General features: G+C 45.7%; 1 protein-coding gene across 3 annotated transcripts in view; it reads left to right on the forward strand.

The window, feature by feature from the left end:
• Positions 1-24,469, forward strand: part of FOXP4 (forkhead box P4) — a 288,966-nt gene extending 264,497 nt beyond the window's left edge. For all 3 annotated transcript variants that reach the window (XM_069238402.1, XM_069238400.1, XM_069238401.1), the window contains exons 14-17: positions 9,614-9,735; positions 11,191-11,257; positions 17,849-18,015; positions 19,189-24,469. In XM_069238402.1, coding sequence (XP_069094503.1) covers positions 9,614-9,735; positions 11,191-11,257; positions 17,849-18,015; positions 19,189-19,339 — 507 coding nt within the window. In that variant the 3' untranslated portion in view covers positions 19,340-24,469. The remainder of the gene's footprint in view (positions 1-9,613; positions 9,736-11,190; positions 11,258-17,848; positions 18,016-19,188) is intronic.
• Positions 24,470-27,386: the final 2,917 nt, after the last annotated feature.

A 27,386-nucleotide genomic window follows, 5' to 3' on the forward strand; every position in this document is an offset into this window, starting at 1 on the left:
CCCAGAGGACAGGGTGCAAGTAACTGTGTGTGTGGGCACCCATGCATGAGCAGAGGTGCCCCCATGAACTCCAGCTCCATTTTCATGGACTTCGTGAGTGCTGGGACACCATTTTAAGAGTGGGCATAGGTCATTACCTATGTCCAGCTACATAATGGTAACTCCAAACCTGGGCATGTTTAGTATCAAGCATGTCAGAAGCATACCCCAATACTGTTTTATTGGAAGTATGATTCCATGCACTCTGGGGGCTCCTTAGAGGACCCCCAGCATTGCTACCACCAGTCTTGCAGGGTTTTCCAGGCAGCGCTAGCTGCTGCCACCCCTCAGACAGGTTTCTGCCCCTCCTGCTGCTTGATTTAATCAAGCCCAGGAAGGCAGAGCAAAGGGTTTCCTTTAGGAGAGGGAGATAACACCCTCTCCCTTTGGAAATAGGTGTGACTGCCTTGGGAGGGGTAGCCTCCTCAGGCCACTGGTGTGCTTTGAAGGGCCCATTTGGTGACCTCTGTGCATAAGTCAGTCCACACCGGTTCAGGGACCCCCCAGTCTCTGCTCTGGCATGAAACGGGACAATGGAAAGGAGAGGGACTACTCCTCTGTCCATCACCACCCCAGGGGTGGTGCTCAGAGCTCCTCCAGTGGGTCCTTGGTTTCTGCCGTCTTGTTTCCAAGTTTGGCAGGGAACTCTAGGAGCATCTGAGTGGCCAGGCAGGTGACGTCAGAGCCCCCTACTGATAGGCGCTTACCTGTCTAGGTGACCAATTACCCTTTCAGGGCTATTTAGGTTCTCTCTCTTGGGTGGGTCCTCAGATTCGGCTTTCAAGATTCCAGCAAGACTCCTCTGCAACTTCTACTTCGACTTCTGTCATCCAGAACTGTGACTGGAACCTCCAGGACCCAACAAGCTGCCTCCAAGAAGAACTATTCTGCAACATTCTTTCCAAGGCTCCTGCCAGCAATTGCAACATTTCCACTCGCTGTGCATCCACTGAGGGCGGCACTAGAAGAAAGAAGGAATCTCCCATGGAGTGAAGGAGTCACTCCCCTGCATCCGCAGGCACCTGCTGCAACGATGACCGGCTACGTGGATCTCCTCTCATCCTGAGCTGCGTGGATCCTGCATCACTGGTGGTGGTCTGGAGTAGTCCTCTTGGTCCTCTCTGCCAGCTGTCCAACTTTGGTGGAGGTAAGCCTTTACTTACCCACACAGGACAGTACCCCCGTGCACTGCGTCTCTTGCAGCTACCAAGGCTTGTTTGCATCTCCCCCATGGGATCTTCAGGCGACGTGTAGCTCCAGTCCCCAGCACTCCTTCCTGCGACGCACAGCCCTCTGCGTGGTTCTCCTGCGACGTGGGATCCCTTTCTGTAGTGCTGTGTGGGCTCCTTCTGCAACTTCTCTGTCCCCGTCCTGCGGGGCTCCTGTGGGTGCTGCCTCCGCTCATGTGGGCTCTGTGTCGCTGAGGGTCCCCTCTGGCTCGCCCTCCTGGGCCTTGCTGGTCCCTGGCAGCACCACTTTTCCACTAACCGCAAGTTTGCCTTTGCCAAGGCTTGTGGGTCAAATTACTGCACCGACACTCGTCTGCAATCTCCACTCCAGCGTGGGACATTTTCTGCATCCTTTAGGAACTCTTCTCTGGCTCTAGAGCTGCAGTGCTGACCTGATCTTCATCACCATCGACCAACTCCTGCAAGCACAGTTGGGTGGGTGGTAGCTCCTACTCCTCCTGGACCCCACTGTGACTTTTGGACTTGGTCCTTTCTCCACAGGTCTTCCTCTCCAGGAATCCACTGCTGGTTTCTTGCAATCTTGTCTGGGTATCTTCTTTTCCTCCTTTTTGGTGGTTTGGGGAAAGTCAAATGAATACTCCTGCTTTCCGGATCGCTGGGGGATACTGTGTTACTTACCTCTGTGGTTTTCTAGTACTCCCAGCTCCCCTCTACACATTCCACTTACCTAGGTGGGGGTCCTGTGTTCGCATTCCATTTTTTTTGTATATGGTTTAGGCTCCCCTTAGGGTCACTATTGCTTATTGGTATTTGCACTGTTTTCTAACCTTTTCTATGCCTATTTCATGTGTGTAAGTGCTGTGTGACTACAGTGGTATTGCATGAGCTTTGCATGTCTCCTAGATAAGCCTTGGCTGTTCATCCACAGCTACCTCTAGAGAGCCTGGATTCTAGACACAGCCTACACTTCACTAAGAGGGAGTACCTAGACCTAGTATAAGGTGTACGTACCTTAGATACCCACCACACACCAGGCCTGCTTCCTACAAGTATTTAATGTACTGCTGAAGTAAGTTCACACAGGAGTCTTTCCTGGGTTTGCAAGTATTTTTATTGCACCTACATTAGGGTATTGTGCACAAGAGCTTTTTCAATGGTGCTGTCAAAGTCAGATGGTAATTATGGGTACTGGGGTATGCTTAAATGTCACTGCTTGACAGTCGCTTATTCAGGGGTGTCAACAAGCACTTGGGTTGCTTTTTGCGGTGAGGGAAGTATTTGATGCCTTTTGAAAGTTAAAGTGCCTGTAGAAGGACTGCTAAAAACCACATTCCTTTACAGTACAATTTAAAATGTTTCTTTCTATAGGTTAATATCCACAGATGGCATGCTGTGCAGAAGTCTCCCTGCCATCTTCCTAAAACCCTGCATAAAAAAATGACCTTGACTTGCACTTTCAATTTTTTCCTCCCATATTGATTTTAAATGCCTCTCTCCTTCCCTTCTACCGTCTGCATACCTCCTGTATATATAGACTACTTTAAATGGCTTTCCGATCTTAGGGCCAGATGTAGCAATTTCCGATTTTGCGAATCGGAAATTGCGAGTCGGTGTGACTCGCAATTTCCGATTCGCAAAATCGGATGCAGTACGGTGTCTCAGACACCGACTGCGAGTCGCTATGGGGTCGCAAAGACCCACCTCATTAATATTAATGAGGTGGGTCGCATTTTGCGACCCCGTGGCTAGTCCCTGCACTCACAGGGATGGTGGCCTGCTGAAGTCAGCAGACCTCCATGTCTCTGACTGCTTTTTCAATAAAGCAGTTTTTTAAATTATTTTGCAGCCCGTTTTCCTTACAGGAAAACGAGTTGCAAAATAAAAATTACGAAACCTTTTGGTTTAGGTTTTTCAGAGTAGGCAGTGGTCCGTTGGACCACTGCCTGCTCTGAAAAACCCTTATTGGCAACATTCACAAAGGGGAAGGGGTCCCCTGGGGACCCCTTCTCTTTTGCGAATGGGTTACGACCAGTGTGACACTGGTGGTAACTGCTAATTGCTTTGCGACCGCATTCGCGGTCACAAAGCAATTTAGCATAGCGATGCAAGTCGCAAATAGGAAGGGAACACCCCTTCCTATTTGCGAGTCGCATTCACACCGACTCGAAAATTGTGAATGTGCATCGCAAACGGCATTTTGCATGGTGCAAACTGTGATTTTCGCAGTTTGCACCATGCAAAATGTCTACATCTGGCCCTTAATCTTTCTTTGAAACCATACCCCTGCAACCTAACACTATCTATTCATTCCATCAACTTTCTCACATAATCCCCTCTAATGATCATTTCTGTTAATTACCTCAGTCATTAATGTACAACAAAGAAGCTGGAGTAAATACATGAAATCGTTTTTTTCTGAGCACAATATTAATTCAAACAACCAATGGAATGACCAGTAACTTTGGTTCCCCAGTAGTGTGCTACTCAAAAAGTGCTTCAAAGCCTCATCAGGGGTAGTAAGCTCTATACAAATGCAATCAATCTATTAGTTGGTACAGCACCCCTAGTAACACATAAAACATCCTATTGGTTAAAGCAGTACACATTTAATTAAGGATATGTAATAACACATTATGAAACAGGAATACAATAGCTTGTTCATCTTAGGCGGAACTCAGCTAAGTAGCCTTGAACCTGTTTAAGAAATACATGCACCCTTCCTTCCAAAGAGAAGAACACATTATTACACATTTGTATTAAGGCAGACCTTGGCAGGGGCTATATTTTCGTTGATTTCTGTAAAAGAGAAGACACATACATGTGGAACGCTTGTACACTTAAAAGAAACATGCAGTTTTTGCAGCATTACATGAATGTTAATGTGCCGGCTGTTGCCTAGTTATGCTAACTGAATCATGCCTAAATTAATCTTTTTTAGCACATAAAAACTCTCCAACTGTAAATTCATCACTTCCAAATCTAGGAAGAATGTTGTCCCCTGCACCCCCCCCTCCCACTTGAAACTCTGATTGGGGACATCTGTTCCCTGTCCTCCACTGCTCTGCTGGGGCTAGCTTCAGGACTGAGTGACCGGTACGGCCCCACTGACCTGGACTGGGGGGCACCTCAGAGAACAGCGCTGTGTTTATCGAGCACATGCTGCATAGTTCCTTATACCTCCAGGTTTCAGGCAGCAATGGAATGAGAAGATAACTGTTGTGATTGATATTCCTACTAGAAAGAGAGAGATTATAGAGTTTTGTCTAGTGGTAGTTTTGACTCACTATAAAACAGCACAGAGGGTTAGAATGCCAGCTGCAAAGGACACATCTGTATTTTATATGTATAGCTGAGGGAAATAGTAAAGCCAGCTTTTACCAGATCTTTCACATAAAATGAAATGTATGTGAGAGATTAGCTGTGGCGAGATGAGGAGCACTTTTGCATGTGGTAGTGAGGGCATCTGAGGAGGAGAAGGCCATTTGGGGTGGGGGTGCTAAAGCCGGCCCTCGTTCCTGTGCTCAAGCACAGCTATCTCTCTTCTCCCTTCCTTGTGTGACTAAGGGCACTGCTTCATCTGTCCATCTTTCCAGTTCTTAGCAGGGCAGTGGTGCCTAGTGGCACTCGCCCATGCCTGCACTCTTCCTCACCCCCACTCCAATGTGCTACTCTGTTTCTTAGTTGCCATCTTCCTGTCCTCTCCAGGGCCAGCTTTAGCGCTGGTGGCACCTAGTACGACAGCCTTTTTTGCCCCCCCCCCCCCCCCCATTACCTCCTTCTCCATGAATTCCCTCACTGCCACTTTCCCGCAGTGCACCTCATCTCTCCATTACTTCCCTCTGACATACATTTCCTTTTTTAAAGCATTACTCATAGTTCACTCACTCAGTCCAGTGATGTGCATGGTACTCGTTCTTTCAGCAGGCACATTAACCCTCCACTCTACATAATGATGAGTCAAAACTGCCACTATACAAAATTAAGGTCCCTCATCAGTAGGAACATTAATCACCAGTTATCTCGACAAGTTTTATCGTTGACTTAAAACTGCAGGGGACACAAGGGAGTTCACTTGCTCTGAAACCAGTAGTATTTTTTAAACACAGTGCCCCGGCGCCCACCCCCCACATTCCCCACCAAGGTCAGCGCTAGATGCGGCTGCATCGGTCACCCTGCCCCCAAAGCCGGCCCAGGACATCTCCACCACTCTGAGTGATGTGCAGTTGGTCGCTCAACTTGATCTTGTGCGTTAATCATTTAGGTTTGCCATCTAAGCCCACCGACACTGGTGTGGTTATGTGGTGGAAAACGTTCCCGATGGCTGCCGCTGTTACCAGTTCAATGGTAAAATCCTGATCAAAAGAAACATTGCCTCGTTTGCTTGCTATCATTTTCCATAGCCGTGGCTGAAACATCCCAGTAATGCCCACGATGGCCGCTGGGTGGTGCCAAAGGACAAGGCGTATTCCTTTTAGAATGCTGTGCTGTTGTACAAACTGTGGCTCTCGTTTAATGGTCCTTAGTTAGGAAAACTCTCACTGAGTCAGTCGCTGCCTCACTATGGGCCAGATGTACAAAGCTTTTTTCTCTGCTCAAACCGCTTGAATCACGGAATCGGGCTGTTTGCGCACAGAAAAAAACATTTTGGTATATCGAAATGCTATTTTGTGATTTGGTAATCTATTTACCGAATTGCAAAATAGGTTTGCGAGCCGCAATTAGGAAGGGGTGTCCCAAGGGGTCCCTTCCTAATTGTAAGTTGCAGTGGTATGTATGATTGTTTTATGACCGTGAATGCTGTCGCAAAACAATAGCAGTTAACACAATTTCAAATTGGTGTTAATCTATTCGCAAACGGGAAGGGGTCCCCAAAGGGCCCATTCCCCTTTGTGAATGGTAGCAAAAATATTTTTTAAGAGGCGGCAGTGTTGCTGCGGAACACTGCCTGCTCTTTAAAAAGGAAACTGAAATGTTTCATGTTTTGCTTTTTAAATGTAGCCCTTTTTTTTCCTTAAGGAAAACGGGCTACGTTAAGATTCCTTTATTGAAAAGCAATCACAGGTTCCAGCAGACCACCATCCCTGTGATGTTTGTAATTCCCAGTGGGTCGCAATTGCGACCTACCTCACTCATTTTAATGAAGTAGCTCTATTTGTGACCCACTGGGAATCGCAAAAGAAACTCAGTGAAGATTCGCACATTTGGAATTGTGATTTTCCTAATTGCGATTCCATGCAAGTTGCAATTAGGAAATCACAATTCCAGATGTTCGTACATGTGGCCATATATGTGTCGCTCTTTGAAGACGTCTGTGCACCTGCTCTGCTTCACTTACTGGTTGGTCTGCCTGGCTCACGCTTACCATGCCTCTTTGTGAACCTATCATTGTGTGGCTTTCATTGCAGCACTGACTGTCAGTGTGACTGCTTGTAAGCATGGTGGGTTGAGTAAAGTGTGTGCCTACATCATAGCCAAAAAAAAACATTAACTATCAGGACAGACCTCTCGCTCCTAACCTGGCTGGCCATGGGGTTGAAGTCACCATCTGTTTGTTGATACAATACGAAACACAAATTATGTACTGTATTATTTGCATAGTGATTCATTCACCTTCTGAGTCCCCAAACCGCTCTACGGGTGATCGAGTAGTGGCCATTCTGGGTGTCAGTATGCAAGTTCTGCACTGTCGCCTGTGCACAGAATGTTGTGAATTTCCCGTGAGTCTCACAGCAGTGCCCTGCTCGTGCCACAGCTAGTTTTGAAGCAGCACGTATGTCTGAAATTATTGATAAAAAAAGTGGGACATGTGGTTGCTGGTTGCATGCAGGTAACCATTCACTTTATAAGTTGTGTCAGAAGGATCATGGGATGGGGGAGAAGAAGGTCTTTATTGCAGCCTGGTTATCCTCATTTGTGCAGCCAGGGACGTGTGATGCCCCTACAGAGAAAGGGCGAGTATCTGCAGAAAAAAAGCAAATGATTAGTAAGAGACATTGAGGGGCATTGTGGAACGGTGCTTCCCTTCCTCACAGTAGCCCCTCGGTTTAGACTGAGGGAAGGTTGGTTCAAGATCGCCCAGTGAGCAAAATAAAGGGCCTCCAAGGAGAAGAGTCTAGCAACTGTCTGCTAATGCAGCTTGGAACAGGGGTGATATGGTGATGTCAGCACAAGTGTTGTGCCAGCAAATGTAGTTGCCTGGCGGCAGCATTTTGGATTCATTGAAGCCTGCAGAGTTGCCTGTATCCTTTGAGAGAAAACCCAAGCAAGGAAATATATGCAGTAGTGTTCTCCTGAAATAGGTGTCTTAGGTCACACTCTGTTTCCCTGCGGTCAAGACGAGGAGGAAGAAGTTAGGGTTCATAATCGCTCCCAAATGTATTACTTTGGCAGAGGCAGATGGGCGGCAGTCCGAGGTCCTGGACCATGCAGACGTGTTCGTAATTAAACCAGGATCTGCAGTGGAGCTTCAGATGGTTTCTCAGCAGTGGGGTATTTGTAATATTGATGTAATGCTCGTCAGAGTGTAATCTCCCAGTAAACATCTGATATCAAAATTCAGCTATAATAATAAGATAAGGATACTAGTAATCATTGTTACAGCTGACTAGTGATGTAAAAGGCTACTGCACGCACGGGGCGCCTCTGAATCGCAGCTCCCTTTAATTTCGGTCTTCTTTAACAAACAGAAAACAGACATGCAGTTGGCCTGCCGAGCCCTTTTGTGTTTGCCTCCTGAGGCTCTCAGCATTGTTTCAGCTCCAGAACAGAAGAGTGCTAGCCACTTGTTTGCTCTGTGAGGGAATCTTTGCTAGAAAACATTGTAGCAGTATGAGCCATCTGGCCTCCAAACGACCTCTAAAATAATTTGTTTCTTGCAGTACACCTTTTCGAAGTTTTTACAGGAGGAGATGCGTGAAAATGTCCACATTTGCTCCACTTGCAAACATGCCAAAAGAACCATCAAATTTACCAACAACAAAAGTCGTTCTCCTTTTTCTGTCCATAAACCATCTTTGAAAAAACATTTGGCAATAAACTTCAGTAGCTGCATTTTTTTCTATAATGTTAAGATAACTAAACTCGAGTGGTGGGCATGCCAATCGCCATAAATGATCAATTTAATTAATTGTCAAAAAATAACAATAATTTAATGTTAGAATATTCGTTTTCTAGAGATGATGATTGTTGAGGAAGAAACACTTTTTGCCTGTAGAAGTAGACAGCTTTGTAAGTGCTAGCTGAAGTTTTCAGCTAACAATGGATAGTTTACTGCAATAAAGATTTTCAGGTTATGTTTTGCTGTCACAGAGATAATGCTAGTTGAGTAAACAGATATTATAAAGAAGGACAGTGTGTTTTTCATGTTTTTATTCTCTAAATGTGTTATGTTCTTAGATTAGTTAACATGAGAGGAAACCAGACTGAGAAACTAATGTTTTAGGCCTGTCATTCATTGAAATACATAATTCATGGGGAGGTTCTGTTTTTTGCAAATTATGGAAACTAATTCACATGTATGAAATCACCTAAGCAGTATATGCTTTAAAAAACTACGGATTTCTGTGCCATAACAGCCAAATATGTTATATGTGAAGTATTTACATAGCAGAAATTTAGATTCAGAATGCACAGGACAAGTGTCAATGACAGAATGCAGGCTGTAATCCACACAGTGTGCTCAAGAGAATGTGTGGACTAAAGAGCAGTGGTCTTCCAGGACAAGGCATCAGTCTTCAGTGTCCGAGCCTTGTTTATTATAGGGTGGTTACACATATCTGTTACTGTGCTGGGTCAGATAAACCTTGAAAAGGTGAAAATATTTCTACAATGGCAGGAGAAATGGGGAACGTCTGCTACCTGTAGTCACTTGCAGCACTGATGACAAAGATGCCTATCTCCTCCACTCTTCTACAAGTCTTGATGTCCTTTCTGGCTAAGGCTTGACATCAGGTTTTGCAGTTGGTGGTGGAGATCTCGTCAGTGCAGGAGGAGGGTTCTCGTCTACCCTTCCCTGTAAAGTAATCAGTCTTACAATGGAAGCCAGACTGGACAAGACTGGGGTGATGTGAGCATCCTTTCGTTGGTGCTTTGTGTTGTGACAAGAACATTGCCCCGGTTTCAGTGGCATGGGACCAAAGCCTGGTCATTTTTTTAATGCGTTACATAGTCATCTCTTGGTCCATGCACAAAAAGGTATCACACAACACAATAGTAATCATTTTTATGAGTTTGCTAGAATACAGGGCTGAGTTAGCTCTGCATGGGTTCAAATCTATGGTTATCCAGTTACCAGACAAGTCTGCAGCAGGTTATTAAACCACTGAGCTATCATGGCACTGTAAACCCTGATATGTATTGACCCTGCTCTGCCTCCTTTGTTGCAGAATGCTGTGCGCCACAACCTGAGCCTGCACAAGTGCTTTGTGCGGGTAGAAAACGTGAAGGGTGCTGTGTGGACCGTGGACGAGCAGGAGTACCAGAAGAGAAGACCTCCAAAAATGACTGGGTGGGTGACATGGTGCAGCAAGTTCAGAACAGGCTAGCAGCCCCTCTGACTGGTGGGTGGGTGACATTCCAGATCAGGACTACAGCAGCCCTCTATAATACTTAGACATGGCCTCCAGGCCTTTACGTACATTCAGAGGTATCACGACAGGCCAGGGCCTCTGGAAGACCAGCATTGCAAGACAAAAGCCAGTAAGGTTTGGAAGCATCTGATGTGTGACTCATTCTGTACCAGCCCTACTGTACTGTTTTCCGAGGTCCTAAACCATTCAGTATTCTGCTGGTTTCTTTTAGGCCATTTCCACTCTTCTAATAGGAGGGCAGTGGCTGCCCCACACACTGTGACACAATCCAGAAAACCTGCATGATTCTTAAAACGGTTTAGTAATCTGAACTTATAATGAGTGACCAGCATCGCTAGTTTGTCGCCAAATCTTATTGTTTGTACCAGCAATGAAAGGTTACTCTAAAGTACCATCCTTTAAATTGGAGTCTGTCACCGAACATGTCTGTGCAATGTGACTGCTTTGAGCTGTCTAAATCATGTTTAATGTGCTACTGTCTTTTAAATGAGTTGTGGCTTGGAATGGTTTGAGAAGCGCCAAAGTGGTCGTCCAGTGGTTTGGCTTTTTAGCTAATACATGACAAATTGTGCTGTTAAATGCAAAGATTGGCTTTTTATTTTTTCCCCCAAAATTGTCTTCGTAGTAAAACTAGTCAAACCCATAACGCTTCTCACCAGCTGCAGTGTGGGGATAGTTAAGACTTTTTTTGCCACGGCTATTTTTGATTCAGAGTCCTTCTCTGTGCTTACTGCATGGTATCCAGTGGTTGCACTGACCCATACACAAATAGCCTCAGGGATGATTATGCTATCCTTATGTGCCATATGAATGAGGTGCAGGTGTGAAGTGAGGAGCACCATCGCTAGCAAGCTCAGACCCTTTGCCACATCCTGTTAGAACTCCTCAGAACAACACGTTCTTCAGTGAGTAACTAAGATGTGACAAAGGTGCCACACGATAGTTACATGGAGGACTATAGAGATGGTGAGCTAGGAAAAGAGAGGGAAGAAGGAAGTGCGGGAGGAAAGTATGGATAAAGGTGTCTATCTCATCAGTTGATGAAGGAGAGGATCGACCATTGCTTTCTTTAAAAATGTGTGTAGTCAGTGTTAAATAAGTTTAACTTGGTAAAGTAATTTTCGAACGGTCACATAACTGTCATTTTAATCCAGGTATACCGAGTCCCTATTTCAATTCATCTAACTTAGTAAAGAGGGATGTGCATCAAGAGGTGAGTGGATGGAGAGAATACAAGGTGGATCTGTTATTAGAGGGATGGATTTCTAGAGGATGGGTGAAATAGGTGTGGATTCAGTATATGAGTTGCTTACAGTACAAGTTTTTACCCCAGGTTTGAGGCAGTTTGTATAATGAAATATTTCTCTTTGCAGGAGTCCGACTCTAGTGAAAAACATGATCTCAGGCCTGGGATATGGAGTGTTAAACGCCAGTTACCAGGTACGAGACTCCACATTGGCCCATCATAAGTAAACCCAGAGTGACAGCCCTTTCATGGAATGGAAGGTGCAGGTTTCGAGGATGGGGGGAGTGGAGCGTTACTATCCAGTGGCCCAGTACCATCTATTTAAACTACCTACAGCTCCCCTTCTATCATCATCAAGGGCTACCATCTGTAACACGCATCAGTCGGTGCCCCGTTTGTCCCCTTTCAGTACCATCAGTCAGTGCTCCCACTATTCCTTTCTAGCACCATTAGTCAGGGCCCTGCTAAATGCCTCATTACAATCAGTTTGTATTCCCTCTACCCGCTTCAGTGCGTTGAGGCAGTTCCAACCTACATTACAGTCTTCAGTGTTCATCACCACTGTGGGTTAGCTTGGGTTGGCTTGTGGGTGCAAGCCAACAAATTCATAGGAACAATCCAGCCATCGTTCTGGCTTAACTCTAAAAGCCAAACTATGAGATGGTCCATCAAAAGGATTATCGTGTAAAAAACATAACTCTATCATTAATATTTGTAAGCTTTTCAGGTTTCTATAAAGGATATCTGCATTGAGTGACAGTTATTAAAATTAATAATTTCGTAGAATAAACGTAAAAAGAATTGGAAAATAATTTCAACCCCACGCCATGGGCTGACAATAGTGCAGTTTGTATTGCAGCACATTCTTATATAAGAAATGGCATTGTTATTCTATAACATACGAGTAAGGGTTTGGTCATTTTACTCTCTGAACAGAACGATACTAGGTATTCCCAAATTTGTTATTGAGGGGTACAAAAGAAAAAGTGAAGATGATTTGCCAAGGATCACATAATTTTATCAAATAGGTAAGCCTTGATATAAGTCCAGATTTCCAGGTTCCACAGTGAACAATTTCTTCTCCTGTGTCCCCATTTCGCACAAAAAAAGTGTTTTGTGCTCCATTGCCTGGCAAGAGATAAATTAATGCACTCTTGCTAGTGAAATCGAATTTGCAAAATAGAGGTATTGCGTGTTAAATGAATCTGACATTATATAAGAAATCTTTCTAGGTACTTCTTTTGAAAATTGTCGCAGTATATAGCTGAGGTCGGACGGGGCACTCAAGAGATTTAATTCTTCTCCAGTACCATTATTGAAGCCCTCCAAAAGAGATTTTGATAGTCTGTGCCACCTACTATTGCCAAAGCGCCTTGGCCCTGAAAGACATCCTCAGATCCCAAAGCACCTTGGCCCTGAAAAGTATCCTGTGCGCCAGAGACACCTCACACTCTACAGGGCAAGCCTTGGCATCAAGAGCTCACTCTTCCTGCCTCTGTACTAAAACAGACCTCAAAACTAGTCTTGGCCTTAAATCAGAGCTGGCCTCCTCGTTGGTATGAGAGTGACAATAACCCCCCTCTAACTGATCAACTACACACAAAGAACCATCGACCTTACTTCAGAAAGGCAAGCTCAGCAAAGCTTCAGGCTTATCCTATAGCCAGGAAATAAAATTCTAGAGGAACCAAACTGCCATCCGCACTATTGCATTTCACATTCACCATCTCGACCTCTGTCTGCACTCAAGGATTCAGATAAATGACCCATATGCAGACCAGCCAGACCCATATAAGGACCAGTACCCACTAATGATGGAGATTACTTTGGCATGACTCTCCAGGCCCACCAGATGGCCTGTCATTAAACTCACATCCAGAGAAACAATCCCTGCCAGATAACACACATGTATACTTTATGGTCATCCAAAGAGTTCATGTCCACCACAAGGCCAAACTCCATGTTGCAGAAGAGGAGGATCACTCCTTCATAGAGACACTCTCAAAGGTGAACGATCCGTCCAGTTACTGCTCATGTAATGAACAGGTGCAAATGTTCCACAGAGGAAGCAGTCAAGGCACATTTGGTTACTCCAAAGGTGGAGAACAAATAGAAAGTATCTCCACAAGACCCCATCTTCATTCAAACATGTTCTACCCGATTCTCTAGTGGCCAACATAACAAAAAACATTTATTCAGGCAGCAGAGACAATCGTTTACCTGATAACGAGAGCAAGAAAATTGATGCCACAGGCAAATGGGTAGTTGTGGAGTTAACATGCAGTGGCAAATTACCCAGCTCTGGTGACATGCTCTTCAAAATAGAACAGGCATCAGAGGGAGGAAAAGGAGGCTCTCATCTAGATTTCCCAACGCTCACAAAAAGTGAGAGAACAACATTTTCCAGTACGGCAAAATAATCTCAAAGGCAAGTATCATATGTGGCCATGACGCTGCTGATACGGCTCTCAGAAACGAAGACAGGTATCTTACTTCGCCAACATACATTGCTTAAAATCTCTGGGTTCTGGCTTAAAGTGCAACAATACCTCATTGGGGCTTATCCTTTGATAATAAGTACCTTTGGGCCAAAAATGGATTCCATGCTTGAAAATATCTAGGACACCAACAAAGCAAAGGTCATGGGGGCTCTTCAGAATAGGTCACTAAAGTCAGGCTTTTGTCAGCAACAAGTGCCAGCTGCAGCTAAAACAGCAGACACTTCTCAACGGCCACAGCACAACCCACAGTAGTCCTTTCAAGAAGCTGAGGTATCCAAGACATAGTCCATAGGTATATTCCTGGGGAACAGACGGGAAGGACAGAGCCCTCCAAACAAAGGGCACCTCTGCGTAATGACTTTCTACACATCAGCGACCACTAACACCTGTCGGGGGCACACCAGTTCTCACCTTTCCCAGTGAAAGGCTATAGTCTCTGACCAGTAGATGCTCTTTATTGTTGCCCATGGCTACTGCATGGATTACCACCATGAATACCACCATTCCAGCATAGCATCACCTTAGAACACCTACTGCTGCTGCTAGGAATGCAGGTGATACTTAGAAAGGAAATTATAGAACCTTTTCCTTCACACCAACAAGCACATGGAATATATTCCCTGTACTTTCTTATGTCCAAGAAAGATGGTAATTTACAGCCAATTCTCGACCTCCAACCATCAGCCGATACATCATGTCAGAGCAGCTATAGATGAGACCTCTCCAAGATGTCATTCCGCTGCTTTGTATCGGGGACTACATAGCGACCTTCAGTCCTTCAGTCTCAAGGATGCCTGTTTCCTTATCCCATCCATTGAGCTCTACAACAATACCAGAGGATCGTGGTAAGCGGAGTTCATTACCAAGTCAAAGTCCTATTCTTTGGTATCACAGTTGTGCTTCAATTGTTTACCAAATGCCTTGTAGTAGTAGTAGTAGTATTAGCACATCTTTGGAGCAACATCTTTGGTGCTGTGTCTTGTTCACATTAAACAAGAAATGTCACTCCTCCACACATTGGGGTTCACCAACAATGCCAAAAATCTCACCTTTACCCCTGACAAACCCAACTTTTTGGGGAGTCAGACTCAGTACTGTGACAGGCAAAGCATACCCCAGCAACACAAGAATGGTGGCATTTCAGAGGCTGTTTCCCCTTTATCAGACCTCATGTTCTCTGACAGTAGGCATGATAATGTAGCTGTTAGGAAGGATGACGTCTTGCTGTAGTCCCGAATGCCTAATTGCACGTGCCTCCACTGCAAGAGTGCCCCGCAGGACAATGGTCACAACCAACTGGGAAGTAGGAAGACCTAGTGTTGGTAAAGCCCAGTGTGCTGCACAAACGGCAATGGTGAAACAGCAAAAATGTGGTAGTGGGCAGGTTGTTCCGCAACCGCCCATCTGCAAGTGACCATCAATCAATCATTAAATTTATAGAGCGAGCTACTCACCTGTGCGGGTCTCAAGGCACTGGGGGGGGGGGGGGGGGGGGGAATGATCACTGTTCGAACAGCCATGTCTTAAAGGCTTCTTCTGAAGAGCAGGAGGTCTTGGGTCTTGCGGAGGTTGGTGGGGAGGGAGTTCCAGGCCTTGGGGGCAAGATAGGAGAATGATCTGCCTCCTGTGGTGGTGCCTTGGATGCGGGGGACTGTGGCGAGTGCGAGGTCGGCGGATCGAAGGTGGCGGGTGGGAGTGTGGAAGTTCACTCTTTTGTTGAGGTAGGTTGGGCTGGTGTTGTGGAGGGATTTGTGTGCGTGGATGAGGATTTTGAAGGTGATCCTTTTGTCTATGGGGAGCCAGTGAAGGGATTTGAGGTGTGGTGAGATGTGTTCATGGCGGGGGAGGTCCAGGATGAGGCATGCGGCTGTGTTCTGGATTCTCTGGAGTTTGCGCTTGAGTTTGAGTGTCGTGCCGGCGTATAGGGCGTTACCGTAGTCTAGCCTGCTGCTGAGGAGTGCGTGGGTGACGGTCTTTCTGGTCTCTGTGGGAATCCATTTGAAGGTTTCTTTCAGCATGAGGAGTGAGTTGAAACAGGAGGAGGTGACGGCATTGATTTGCTGTGACAAGGAGAGGGAGGGGTCCAGGATGATGCCAAGGCTGCATGCGTGGTTTGCAGGGGTAGGTGCAGGGCCTAGGGGGGGTGGGCCACCAGAAGGCATCCCATATGGTTTTGTGGGGGCCCAAAATGATGATCTCGGTTTTGTTGGAGTTGAGCTTGAGGTGGTTAGCTGCCATCCAGGCGGCGGTGTCAAGGAGTGCAGCGTGGAGGTTGGTTTTGGCGGTAGTAGGGTTGCGGATGAGGAAGAAGATGAGTTGGGTGTCGTCTGCGTAGGAGAGGATGGTGATTCCGTGTGGTTGGAGGATGTTGGCTAGTGGGATCATGTAAACGTTGAAGAGTGTGGGGCTGAGGGAGGATCCTTGGGGGACTCTGCAGATGATTTTGGTGGCAGAGGATTGGAAGGGTTGGGAGGCGGACTTTTTGGGTTCTATCGGTGAGGAAGGAGGTGAGCCAGTCTAAGGCTTTGTGTCGAATCCCAGAGTTGTGGAGGCGTGTGACTGGTGGCAGACAGTGTTAAAGGCTGCGGAGAGGTCTAGGAGTATGAGTGCGACGGTCTTGCCCTTGCAAGCACAGACATCGCATTCATAGGGTGGGGACCACACATTGCCTAGTTCACAGTCCAGGACCAGCGGCTCACCCGCAACAACACAGACGCTTCAGTGTACTGAAATTGATGGCAGTTCTTATAGCTCTGCAAATGTTTCTCAACTTTATTTGCAGTAACGCTGCTCATTTACTCAGACAACATGATCTCTGTGTATTACGTGCAAAAACAGAGCAGCATGCTTTCATTATTGTTGTCCAAGCTAGAGCAGACAATCTGGCACTGAGCCATTCAGCAAAAAACTCTCCTCATAGTAGAACACCTCCCAGGAGCGGACAATGACTTTGTGGACATGCTCAGCAGAACTCGCCAACAAACACATGAATTGCAAATAGCAAATCAGTGCCCAGGTGCTCCAATAATACTTTCAATGATGGGGGACCCCAAAAGTTTGCCAAGTGTGAGAATGCAAAATAACTATGCTTTGTCTCCAGGTACCCACAGTCCAAGAGCAATGCACTGTGAATCAGCTGATCAGGGAATTTGTTCTGCTTTTCCCCTACAACCACTGTTCCATATGTAGTGAGGAAATTGCCAAAAGCACCAATGAGGATAATCCTCATTGCGCCAACCTGGGCACATCAGCCATTGTACTTGCTCCTTCTGGAAATGGCAGTACATTCCTACGAAAAGCTACCACTCCACCCATACCTTCTCACTCAGCATCAAGGACAACTGTACCACCCCCACCCCAGGGCACTCAATCTTGTGATTTTAATCCTAAAGTCTGAGTATTTGGACACCTACGCTTTCTTGAGGAATGCAAGCAAATTCAACAGTAAGCCCACTACGCAGGCATGTTGCACGGCCAAATGGAAATGTTGTCCATTATTGTAGCAATATGGGCAGAGAACCCCTAAGGGACACACTGCAAGACATTATATATTACTTACTATACTTGGAAGCGGCATGACTACCACATTTTTCCATACGTTTACACCTAACCAATGTAGACGCTAACCTCCAAGACAGAGAAGCTTATTGAATCTTTAAAATCCATGATGTTAAAGCTTTTTGAAAGTACTCGAAAGGGTGGTCCCATCTCAAAAGCCCCTGTCTCTTCATGGTACCTCCACACTGAACCTACCCGGGTTATGGGGCCTCCGTTCATTGCAGTTCATTTCCTGTAAAATGACATTCCCTAATTAAATCCTTTCTCTCTGCAGGTTTAGATAAGTGCAAGCCCTAACAGTCTAGAAGATATTTATCTACATGCACAAATAAAGGGTTGTCCTTAGAATAGTCCCACGTTTTCTGCCAAAAGTAATCTCTCTGTTGCTTGTCAATCAAACCATTCACTTACCTCAATTTTCCCTCAACCACAGTGAGTTGCAGAATGGACGTTATGCATGTACGTCAGATCTTAATAGTGCCTATGCACTGAATTGACATACCAGATACTTTGGGAAAAACAAGCAGCTCTTTGTTGCTTTTGGTCCCAATACTGCATATGTGAAACTTCTTTCACAGCCCACCCCCACTGCTTTTATCAGGGCTCACACATTCAGATCTCATTGTAGTGCTTCCTTCACTCACTCTTTTAGCATATGTTCTCAAGACTGCCTTAATCTACCTGTGTTATTCCGTTTTGATATTTATTTTGATTCTTGTCTCACAGGCTGCCTTGGCTGAGAGTAACTTTCCTTTGCTGAATAGTCCCACCCTCGTGAACACCAGCACCAGCAGCACATCATTGCACGTGGCCCACGACGATGTTAGCAGCACCGTGGAACAAGTCAACAGCAATGGCAGTAATAGTCCCAGGCTCTCCCCCCATCAGTACAGGTGAGGACAGGTTGAGGGTCGCATCCTCTCAACTGGTAACGTGGTTTGTGATGATAAAAAAACTACTAATTTTAGCTTTCCTGGAGCCAGCGCCCCTGTGTGTTTCCGTCAGATCAAGGAGGGAAGACTGAACAGTACTTTTGACTGAAGGCCTCTATGTTTCCAGGGAGGAGGGCATCAAAGCTTTGACTAAAGTGTAGTATGTACCATAGAGCAATAGAGGAGCTGGCCCTGCTGGAGACTGGGAATCTTGGTGCATCCCAGCGCAGGTAGAGGCTCATGGTGATGGGGAATTAAATATAGATAAGGGGTGTGCGTGGACTACTCTGAGTATGTTACAAAATAGGAGAAAACTCACCGGGCTGGGGCAGTTGCTCTCTGTATGCCCCAGAGCTAGACTTCCATTCCTTAGGGGCTGAGGCTTTTTGCATTTCCAGGGCAGGGAGTAAATTGACACCAGTGAGAGCTGAGGCACTTGGTATATCCGATGTGGTCCAGGACTGACATTGCTGGGCACTGATAGTCTCTGTATATGTTAGGACAGGAGAGGGTCTGACATTGCTGTGAACTGAGCTGCCAGGCATCTTCCCGAGAAGCTGCAGGACTGACGTTACTGAGAATTGAAGCTGTCTGCATTTCGCAGCAGGACAGCAGAGGAACGCACAGTGATCGGGACTGACACCCTTGGTATATTACAGAGTAGGAGCGGGACTGACACTTTATATTCCCAGGCAGGGAACATACTGACATTGCTGTGGACTGAGACCTTTGGTATATCCTAAAAAGGATTGTGAATGACACTGCTGGCGACTAAGAGCTAAATATCCCTGTGCTGGGTACTGACACCCTCTGTATATTCCAGAGTGCAAGGGGTGTTCCTGGCTACTGTTCAGATTTGAATCTCTGTAAACCCCAAGATAGGAGAGTGACCCAGTTGCTGGGGACTGAGATACTTCATTTATTACAGAGAAGGCCGAGGAATGACGCTGCTGGGAACTGCAGCTCTTCGGGTAGCTCAGAGTCGTGGAGGGATTCACATTGTTGGGACGTCGACACCCTTTATAGTCCAGGGCATGTGCGAATCTTCTAATGCTATGAACTGATGCCCTCTTTGTATCCTAGCGAGCGTTGTCATTTTAGCTCAAATTTGACTCTTTTTGATCTCATTTTCAGCCATCAGATTCACGTGAATGTGAAAGAAGAGCCAGCAGAGTCCGAAGATGACAACAGGCCAGTATCACATTTGGCAACCACCAATCAGAACGTGATGCTTCCTGATGAGCAGGATCCGGAAGAGGAGCTACCGATGGAAGACTTGCCATAGGACCCTGGAACTCTTTCCCCCACCATTCCAGCCCGACCAGCACTTCCGCTTGACTGGGCACTGGTTCCAACTTCCTTGTGGAACCATGCCTTGTCCTGTCAAAGGCACTTCCACTCACACCTACGGTGGCGCCTCCCTTTGGCCGTTCTCCGGAAGCGTGACATTGACTTCTGTTGCTGGCTAAGGGAGGAGAGAAGCATTCCCTCAACCAAGACATAGACTGAAGAGCATGTACTTGGGAAATGGGATGGCTCATTGGTCTGCAACCCTTTTCCACTCGGTATGTTTCCAGCCTCCCTTCTTTAACACGGGTTGAAAGCCCTCAGCAAAAACATTGCTTGCTAAGACTACAGATGCTGCTGGGCCTATATCTGCCGCCACAACTACCAGTGGGACCAAACGAGGAGTGACAAACGTTGGAGTCCCTAAAAGAGCCCACCATGGTGTGCAGTCTCCTCATGAGCTTTATGGGGGTGGAGGTGTATCCACCTCAGTTGGAAGCATTCTCATACCAAAAACAGCAGGAGCACTGTCCGCAGTATTGGGGAGGCAGTTCGAGGGGCTTTGCAGGTTAAACACTGCCTGTCTCTGATTCCTGTTCCCAGATCACTTAGCCGTTACTGCATGACACAGCAACTACTCCCACCCGCCCGCAGCTGAGTTGGAGCGTCAGTTGCCACTGCCTCTCGTGCAAATATGTGGTGCCCTTGAGGAGGACCGGCTTTGTTGTGGTACCACATGTACACGGGGTCAACAGTCATTTCCTGCCCTCTGGGTGTCTTCATGAGCGGGACATTCTACTGTTTCTTTCTCTGAAGTGTCTCCTTTCCCGTGCATTAGGTGGTCCAGCCCTCCTCACCCACCTTAATTACCTTTGCCACACGTGTGCCAGGCTGCATCATATTGAACGTTTAGTCGGCCGTGGACGTGGATATCAGATGTGCACTGTAACCCCTCCCTTGTCACCTCTCCAATCATGAGTTTATCCTTTCCTAGCTCTGTCACCTTCATCTCGAGCCTGTGTGAGTAATCCATTCATGTTTCACTCCAAGGCTGAGTGAGGGCGCAGAAGGTAGCACACAGTATCCATGGTTGCTGGATTATTTAACCATGTACCTCAAACCACTCTGTCCTGGTACAATAAAAGCGAGGCCTCCCAGTGTATCACTGCCAGGACCTTTGGTGAACCGTGGATGTGTGCCCTGTAATCACCTGGTTACATACAGGGGGCCCGACCCCATACGTCTTGTGCAAAATGTCGAGGTCCAGAGTACTGCCTGCAGCTTGCATTGTATTCCTGCCAAAACTCCAACCTGTGTATTTATAATTTATGGTTTTGTAGTTATTCTATATTTTGACTTTACCTCTTTTCACCACGTGTTACCGGACTGTTTTCTGGGGTTGTTTGTGAGAAGAGGCCCCACTACCTGAAAACGGAGTGCCACCACGCCACCAAAGAGTTAATGAGAGCGGCGGTGGCACAGAAGGAAATCTCCTGCGGACCATGTCACCAAAGTGTTACCACAAGATTGTCACCAGGACACGGCACAAATGCAGTTCTCCAAGATCTCCACACAAAAAGTCACCAGGATTTAGCCCACGTTCAGTGTGCTGAAGCCTTCACACTAGCATTTAAACAGGATACCGTTCAAGTAGTCACAAAAGTGTACCTCGCCTAAACCTTTTCGCACGTTACCAAAGTCAAATATCTCCCTAGGACACAGCTCATGTGCAAAACCACCAAAGCTGTTACACTAACACCACTTCCATTCAAACTGTGTCACCAAAGTCTAACCGTAAGCACCTCACTCAATGCACCTAATCCTCTGTGTCACCAAAGTCGTTCCACAACTTTCGCAACAGGCTACAGCCTAAACATTGGCCCCAAATTACTCCCTCCTTGAAATGCCCAAACATGTCTATTCTGCACGTCATAGCTGCTCCTTAGAGTGGGTGAATATGCTTTTTCTGTGATCCTACTCTGGGTGCAGGCGGCACACTGTACCCATTACCTCAGAATTATTAGCCTAGCTAAGGACGGGTTCCTAATAAGCATGGCGATCTCACCATGTTTGGTGTTGTGTGGACGCTGTTCTAGCTGATCGGCACAAAGCCTTCTCACATACAGCTCGGTCCTAAGCTCAGAGCCTTCTCTCTACATCTTGCACTGCACACAGCCTGTTCGGCAGGCACTCTCCTACATGCACCGGTTTTTGTTCTTTAATCTAAAGCAATAACCTTGGATTCAGAAGGGACGTGAGCCCAGATCAGCATTTTCTCTGTGCTTTGTCTTTAATGGGCAGAATTCACATAAAAGTGAATCTATCACTTCACCTGCTCCAGGGCACTGTACACAATTTACTTTGGGATAGGCAAAGCTCGAACAATTGAACTAACTTAACAGACTGCATAACTGCTGCCTTCCCAGAGTGTTGTCTCCTGAGTCCACATAACCTCTTCCACGGTTCTTACATGACACTATAAACTATTCCTCCTTCTCTGTATGGTCCTCAGTAAATGGCAGACTTTCTCTGTCACCCTTAAGTTCCACTAGGTTACTTCAGTTGCCTATAAATTTCCTTTTAACCTACCACACACTCTGAAGAGTGGACAATAATATTCTGGTGCAGATCTAAGACACTTCAGTCTGGAGAGAGCGATGCAACATCTGTGACCAATGAACACATCGGGATAGAGGAAGAAGTGCAACCGAAGTGCACCTAGGGGGAACTGCTGGTCTATGAAAAGCGTTCAGTAGGGAGCACAGTGGGATTTGGAACAAGAGAGTTTGCATAATTCTTTAAAATTCCAGTGATTGGGTTTTATAGGGGAAATCGGAGGATCTGGAGATTTCCTGCTACTAGGGCCCTTTGTGAACTTCACCTGAGTAGAGACTAGGTCGCTAGATAATGATGATTCGGGCTATTCCCCCAACAGAAAACCACAATACAAAATGCCACAGGACATTTATGCACTTGCCAACGTGGAAAGCGTGGCCTTTCTTATATAACCCACCTTTTCTACCATTAAGTATCTTTTGTCCCATTAGTCATAGGCCCCACCCTTCCACTTCCCAATCCTCTGACCAAAGATGTATTTTTTATGCCAAATGCATAAAACCAAATTTCTGTGTGACCTTATCACTCCACAGTAAAAAGCTCATTTTTTACATGTGTCAGACAAATTAAATTATTGTTTTAAGCCAAAGCTGAACATTTTGTTAGTTTTTATGTTTGTTACACCCTGTGTTCCAATTTCTTTAGTTTGTGTCCTCTTTAATATCCCTTTTTCTTCATCTCTTACCAGCCCTGTTTCTCTTATACTGCCACCTATTAAGGGGATACGGCTCCGAGGAGGAGTTCACCCAAGATTTCTATAGTGACGCACCTGTACCATGTCTTACTTCAGCCTAGACTGGTTGTCCTGGTCCAGACCCTTACAAAATCCCACTCATCCTAGACCCAGAAGAAGGCGGCAAACTGGTATAGAAGTATCATATACAAGGTGGCAGGAGAAGAAGGGATTGCACTTGGTGGGTGTACAAGAGAAATTCTGTTGGAGATGTTTTTTGCACTGCTCCATACCACTACCACTAGGATTCAATGGATCAGTGCACTTAAGTGGCTAACAGTAGAGAAAGACTTGCTATCAGACGATTCACGTCCCAGCCCTCGTAGCCATTCAGAGACACCAGCCTGTAGGACATTTTCTTCCAGTTTCAGTACTGACGTTCCATCACTCCTGAATATCGCTTCATCACGTAGCTAAGACTATAACTTATTTATGTGTGTGTGTGTTCAGGGGCAGAGGGTGACAGGATTTGCTCCCAATGAATTGTGCCCAGTGTGAAAACATTACAAGCAGGCTCTAGCAGGTGCCACTGCCATGCACTTAATGCCAGCAGAACTTCACCACTCTTGTGTAACCACACAAAATCACATCTGACAGTCAAAAAATGATAGTACTTTGGAGCTACCCCCACCAGTCTTCACTGGAAGTCACACTCATTCTGAGTCCCCTCTTTTTGCAAGTGCCGATCTCACTAGTGTTCCAGACACTTCTACATCCTCTCCTTACCCAGCCATAAAAACCAAACACATGCACTCTCCTCCAAAGTTTGTTAGGTGTCATAGAGCGCTGCATGACCACTATCTTTGTCTGAACCCTAACACATTTAAGAGCACCTATTAATTTCTTGTAAAGAGCAACACAGTCTATTTGATGTCAGACTAAAAAAGGAACATCTTATATCCCCTATTTCGGTCAGTAAATGCTTAACCCATGTAATAATATCCCAAAACCTAATATGACCGACGTGTGGGACCTCACCCTTTCCCCATGAGCTTTAACTAGAGTGGCACCAGGGCTGCTCCAGTAGCCTGCCATAACCTGTCTGCAACATTTTTATTTTTATTAACACCAATATTTCGAATAAAAGTCAGAGCAGGGCCCTCATGGTCTGTGACACTCCGAGAAGCCCCAGACACTCCAGTACTCTCGGAGCCCCCCACCTATACTCTCAGAAGCTTCCAAGTGTTTTCAGAGACAGGTTCTCTCAAGTACAGGTACTGCCCAAGCCTTCGGACTGCCTGATTCCTCGTAGTCTCTTTATACTTGTTCTCAGAAACCTCCACCTTAAATAAGGATCATGGAGGTCATCCCTCTGTCTTATGCCCTGAAACCTGTTATACCCTCAGACTCCTTGGGCCCTCGGAGGAGTGTTCCCTCTAACTCCTCATTGCTTGCAACACATACATCCACGAGCTGGGAAGTTCAACATTTCCTGAGATGTTGATTTGCTTTTACCCCCACTTTCGACACATGCGTGGATCAGCCCTTGAGACCGGGAGCGAGGGAGAGGCCGGCAGCAACTGCTTATTGTATAGTAGTGCGAGTTTTTAAAGGGGGTAAGGGTTGGAGGCACGCCACACTCCCCCTTCTGCCCTGCAGTTGCTTCCACCCTCCTTCGCCCTCCATTATGTATAAAGAAATAGCATTGTTGTGTATTTGTATCGACGCTGCGTGTCTGCACTGCAGACTTTAATTCTTGTACAGTAGATTCTAGCTGCATGATGTAATCTGTATGACAACGGCATTATAAAATGCAATAAAAGATCTCACTTATGAAAACCTGTCTTTGGATTCTGACCTTTGCCTCCCGCCTAAGGAGTGCTGAATCAATGTATCGGGAATTCTGTGTGTGCATTTGTAAAGTGACGTGAGTGCATGTATACGACCCTTTTACCTGTGTTTGCAGGAAAATAAATACTAAAAATGCCAGTTTAGCAAACTATGCAGATGAAGTGGAGTTTGACCCGTTAATGCCAAGGGTTAAACTGTGTTATTTTTATTTGACACCTATGGCAAGTCCCACTTAAGCTGTGAGAATTTCTTTTCCACAAAAGACATCCAGTCCAAAATTCATATCCTTCCCTCCACTTCCCACACCACATTTTGAGATTTGTAAAGGTACACAGTGTTTGTTATGATTTTCCTGGATGGGTTTGACAAAAAAGGCAAAAAATATGCCAAAATTAGGCTTTTTCCTGAAAAATGGGTAAAAGTTCAATTTTTTTCTTCTAAAAATTGCATCAACAGGGTTTGCTGTGCGCATGTTGCCCTTTTCCCAGCTTTCGAAAAGAGCAGAGTTAAAGTTAAATTTTCACAATTGTTTTTGCAATTTTCTAAGTAGTGATCAATATTTTCTATTTACACAAGTTCTACCTACTTGTAATTTGTGAAGGAAACTTGAGTGAAACCCACGGGTGAGCCCCCAGCAACCTATACATTTCTGTAAACTAAAAAAAAAAACGAATCATTGACATAAAACAGTAAATGTAAACATGAAAAAAGAGAAATCTACAACGAGGTTTTAATCTGTAGTATTTTCGCATTGAAGTAAATGTTAACAGTATTATCCACTAGACCCTTCCAATCAAATAACAATGGCGGATTTGTATTTCTAGAACCCTGAAATATCCGAAGCCAAAAAACAAGTTGCGGCTCACTGATATTTTTTCATTGTATACCAGCCAGGCATCTAACATATAAAAACTAGGTATGAATGAAAACTACACTTTTTTTAAATGGACCCAACAATCTGAATTTAGGGATAGGGGACATATGTACCACCTCATATTTTGGATTATCCATATGCTGTGCAAGCATGCTGCACTTTTTTCAAAGAGCGCTTTTGTGGAAATTGACTATCATTAGGGAGGCAAAAATATAGAGATAATAGGACATTTTACCATCCTACATTCCCACACTTCTGATACAAAACAGTATCTCACATGTGTGGGCAGGCCTAGCACATGGGACTGGAAAGGCCGAGAAATGCAAGCATGGAAAGATTGTCAAACATCCTTAGCTGAAGACCTTTTTATATCTGGCTTGACAGGGCTTCTGTCCCCAAGATAATATTGCTACCAAGTCTTATCACTCTCAACGTTGGTGTATCATTCTGCCTTCCAGAATGGGCTTTCATTGGAACGCCAGAGGGGCTATTTTACCTCTACAGAGTAAACTCAATTATCATGCTGTTTGTTAAATTGAATTTGTATTCTAAATTATGCCTTATAAACTGAAAAAGCTTATTTTTGATACCAACTCCCCCCACCCCTAGTATTAGCAGCACCAGTAGGGCTGGCTTTAATGTAATGAACATTATTTGTGTATTCAACACATGTAAACAGTATTTGTGAATGCCTATGTTTAATTCTGTTGGTATTGCCTCTGCTTGTTTTGAGAGGTGGGTGCTGTATTTAAGCGTGAAGTCAGGCGGCACTTGAGCAACCCTAGCAAGCCCAGGCGTTTTCAAAAACTAGAAATCGGGGGAGTCCATGGTAGTGTGGCTTGCGTGAATGACACCTCATTTTTTATCCCGGTATGCCCTGCAAATGTTAAACCTTGCTTCACAATACAGAATGTAGTATTTGTAGCTGTGAATCACATGCTTTGCACACTCCTGCTGTCTAGTGGTGGGTGCAGATGTTGCAAGTTGTTTTTCTTTGAAGTAGAGGTTTCGGTTTCAATGTGACTCATGATCCCACCCTAAATCCTACAGTGTACTAGGTCAAAGACCCCACCTTAGGCTGTCTTTATCTGCCTTCTGGTCCATATGTGATTTTGGAGCACCAAGACCACTGAGCTATGAAAGAACAATTGTTTGTCTCCAGATTAGAATCACCTCCAATATATAAAGAAAACACTGGAGTGGGGGGAGGCCTAGCCAGAGATGAGCCGTCTTTAGGACCCCGTTTGAAACCTGTCCCAAGAGGAAGACTGCACTGAAGACCTCCACACCATCAGATGACCCTCTGGGCTCAAACCCAATCGGAGCTTTCACTCCAGGTTAAGCATCAGTCTCAAGAAGCCCAGGCTGTAAGTCCACAGACTGTGCGGAGAAGACCTGTAACTGGCACTGAAACTGTCTGTAAGCCTCCTCAGCACAGGCCGCCTATCTCGGCTCCAGAATAGTCTTCAACACGGCATTGAGCCTCAAAACTTAGACACGCCCACTCCACCCAGTGCACCAAATTAGACTATGCAGTCAGCTTCAAAGCAGACAATGACACCTGCCTTGGTGTTGAGTGAGCCAACACCGTCCTTAGAGCTGCTTAAACAGCTTGATGTCAGCCAGCACCCATACTTGCATGCCTCCGCAACAAGAGACCTGTCCTACACCACCTAAAAAGAGAATACAAACCTCTGACGAGGTCTTATCTCAGGAACTCAGAATGTTCCCAATACACAAGAAGCATCAGCCTAGAGATGCTAGCTCTATACCACCACTGCAGTGACCAGTGCACTCTCCATCACCTCAATACTCACTGTACACTGACTCAAACCAAGAGTATGAGCTGGATCCCTAGGATCCTCACTATGGACCCATTATAACTGACGATTCCTGGCATGATTACAGAGTGGACCCCCACGAAGATCCATATTTCAAACCCTATCTAGTAAAGGCTTCAACCACTCTGTTACACAAAAGGCTATCATGCAGTCACCCAGAGAGCGGCAGAGCACCATAAGGTGAAGCTGC

The sequence above is a fragment of the Pleurodeles waltl genome, chromosome 6 (genome assembly GCF_031143425.1).
Source record: "Pleurodeles waltl isolate 20211129_DDA chromosome 6, aPleWal1.hap1.20221129, whole genome shotgun sequence".
Taxonomy (NCBI): domain Eukaryota; kingdom Metazoa; phylum Chordata; class Amphibia; order Caudata; family Salamandridae; genus Pleurodeles; species Pleurodeles waltl.